Source organism: Notolepis coatsorum (genome assembly GCF_963971535.1).
Source record: "Notolepis coatsorum genome assembly, chromosome: 9".
In the NCBI taxonomy this organism is placed as follows: Eukaryota; Metazoa; Chordata; class Actinopteri; order Aulopiformes; family Paralepididae; genus Notolepis; species Notolepis coatsorum.
In genome coordinates, this window is record NC_140173.1 from 150,870,093 (window position 1) to 150,872,937 (window position 2,845).

General features: G+C 42.7%; 1 protein-coding gene across 1 annotated transcript in view; it reads left to right on the forward strand.

Annotated features, from left to right (window-relative positions):
• Positions 1–497: 497 nt before the first annotated feature.
• The window catches only part of LOC311234815 (tripartite motif-containing protein 16-like), a gene marked incomplete at its 5' end in the record, with an annotated part of 21,501 nt that continues 19,153 nt past the window's right edge, over positions 498–2,845 (forward strand). The window contains 2 exons of the mRNA XM_084322059.1: positions 498–661; positions 2,061–2,157. Of these exons, the coding sequence (XP_084178185.1) occupies positions 498–661; positions 2,061–2,157 (261 nt within the window). The remainder of the gene's footprint in view (positions 662–2,060; positions 2,158–2,845) is intronic.

Here is a 2,845-nt window from a genome sequence, read left to right on the forward strand (position 1 = left end):
CCGCCTTGTGGCAAACATATAGTGCAGACTAACAGATTAACAGTCACGACATGAAGCTACATCTGAGTAGAAAAAAAAAAAAAAAAAAAAAGCCAAACATCACAGTGGATTATGACCATTTCGGAAGTATTATTTTTCTCTGATGATAATAATAAATAGGGACGTCTCTCTCTCTCTCTCTCTCTGCTCAGCCTATTGGATTCCGGGACGCGGCGGCACATTACGCATGATGATCCGAATGAGAAGAACGGCACAGGCTCTCTAATCCTCTCCTCTCCTCCTTGTTTACCCCGCGGACACCGAGCGCGGTCCGGTCACTATGGGACAGCGGAGCGGCGGGAGGGACAGAGCCGTGCGGGTCGTTGTTATCATAGAAGTCAGGGAGGAATGATGGAGGAGGAGGACAAAGCAGGTCTGTTTTGACTCCATGTAAAAAACCCGCGCCAAGCTGTGCGTAATTACGCGTGGAAGGAAGCAAACAAAAAGTGTCCAGAATCATGTCGCTCGTCGTCGTGTTGTTTCTGCTGATGGGGTCGTTCTTCCACCTGAGCGCAGCAGGGGCGCTCCTTCTGCCCGCGGGGCCCGCGGGGGGCAGCGGTGCGGCGTGCCCGGCGCAGTGCAGCTGTTTCTACCACAACCTGAGTGACGGATCCAAGGCCAGGTAAGTGGTGGTGGAAACAATAATAATAATAATAATAAAAAAAATTAATGCGTGCTCGCGTTTTCTTTCCTCCTCCATTCATTTGTGCGCTCGCGCTGCAGACGTGTTTTGTTTGACGGACAGGTCCATCGTTATTATGATTATGATGTTACAGATGTTTGCATCGAGGGGCGAACACGTTGTTGCACTGAAGATACATCAGGGAATCATCAGGGAGATTCTGTTTTTTTATTTGATTTAATGGTGGATTATTTCTCAAAGGCACATTCTCTCTCGCCTGTAAAAACTGGGATTGGGGTTAATTTATATTAAAAAATAACTATAATAAAAAGACTATGTGCCGTTTGAAATCGAATTGAGCTGAATTCAATGAATTTGAACCATTTATTAATTGCATTTTACACAGTTTTAGTTGAATAAAATGAGCTCGCTGATATTTAAAAGTTGACAGATGACGCTCAGTTTTTACAGTGTTGTATAGTTTTTCGTGGATGAGGATTCTTGACACTATACATAAGCCTACACATTTAATACATTTTTTATATAGCCTAGAGTAGGAATATATGGTGTTTTTATTTTTTTATATATATATATATATATATATATATATATATTTTTTTACTTTTCTATCAATACTGATTAACAATTAACATTGCTCATCATATCGGCTAATTCCAGTATAATTTCACCACAAATCACCGAACTCTAAAGGGAGGAAAAAAATAAGCCAACTCTTATTAGTTTTGCCAAATGATGTCTTATCATCGGGGTCACATGACAACGCTCCAGGGGGTTTGTCTTATCATCGGGGTCACATGACAACGCTCCAGGGGGTTTGTCTTATCATCGGGGTCACATGACAACGCTCCAGGGGTTTGTCTTATCATCGGGGTCACATGACAAACGCTCCAGGGGGTTTGTCTTATCATCGGGGTCACATGACAAAGCTCCAGGGGGTTTGTCTTATCATCGGGGTCACATGACAACGCTCCAGGGGGGTTTGTCTTATCATCGGGGTCACATGACAACGCTCCAGGGGGTTTGTCTTATCATCGGGGTCACATGACAACGCTCCAGGGGGGTTTGTCTTATCATCGGGGTCACATGACAACGCTCCATAGAAACGTGTCCCAAAACGATGACGTGCAACAGCAGTATATACACTCATACAACTGGGATTGGGGTTAATTAATATTTATTAAATAATGATCAGTAACCTATAATTACATAATAAAAAAAAATACTATGTGCCGACTTTGAAAAATCGAATTGAGCTGAATTCAATTCATTTGAACCATTTATGAATTGCATTTGACACAGTTCCAGTTGAATAAAATGAGCTGATAGCGACCCGTGTGACTCTCGATGCCCCCCCTCCCCCCCCCCCCACCCCCCTCAGGAGTGTAATCTGCAACGAGCCCGATATCTCCGCGGTGCCGGTCGGCTTCCCCGTCGATACGTCCAAACTGCGGATCGAGAAGACGGCCATCCGGCGCGTTCCCCGCCGAAGGTACTATAATATATAATATACCTGTATGTCATGTATGACCCTATGCCATACATGTTTCAAGTTTCAAGTTTCTTTAATAGTTGTCATACAGAAGTACAGAATACTTTTATACAAAATGCTTCTTACTGTTACGCTCCAGAGACTGTGCTAGACAAGATAAGATAAGTATGAAGTAAAATAACACAGTATAGTATGTAAAATTGAGAAGTAAAAAAATGAGGTAAAAAACTGAGGTCACAGTGTTCAGTATAGACATATGTACAATGTTCGATGCAGAGTAGACGTAACTGAGTTACCATACAATATACAATACTGTGTAGTGTACTAATATACAATACTATATAGTGGCAAGGCAGAAATGGGATGAGGTGCAATTTAGGTACAATTTACAGTAGGTGTACGAGTTGTAGTGCAAATCCTTTATCAATAAATATAAAGTGTGTTTGTGTGATCTAAAGTGTGGAGAGTGGGTTGCTGCAGTGTGTTGTTTGTTTAAGTGAGTGTGTGCGTGTGGGTGTGTGTGCTGTGTGCATTTGATGGTTGTTGCATATTGTTTATTGTTCGTTTAGCAGCCTGATGGCCTGGGGATAGAAGCTTCTTCTGAGTCTTCTGTGCTCGCCTTAAGACTCCGGTATCGCTTGCCTGACCGCAGCAGTCATGATGTGTCATGATGT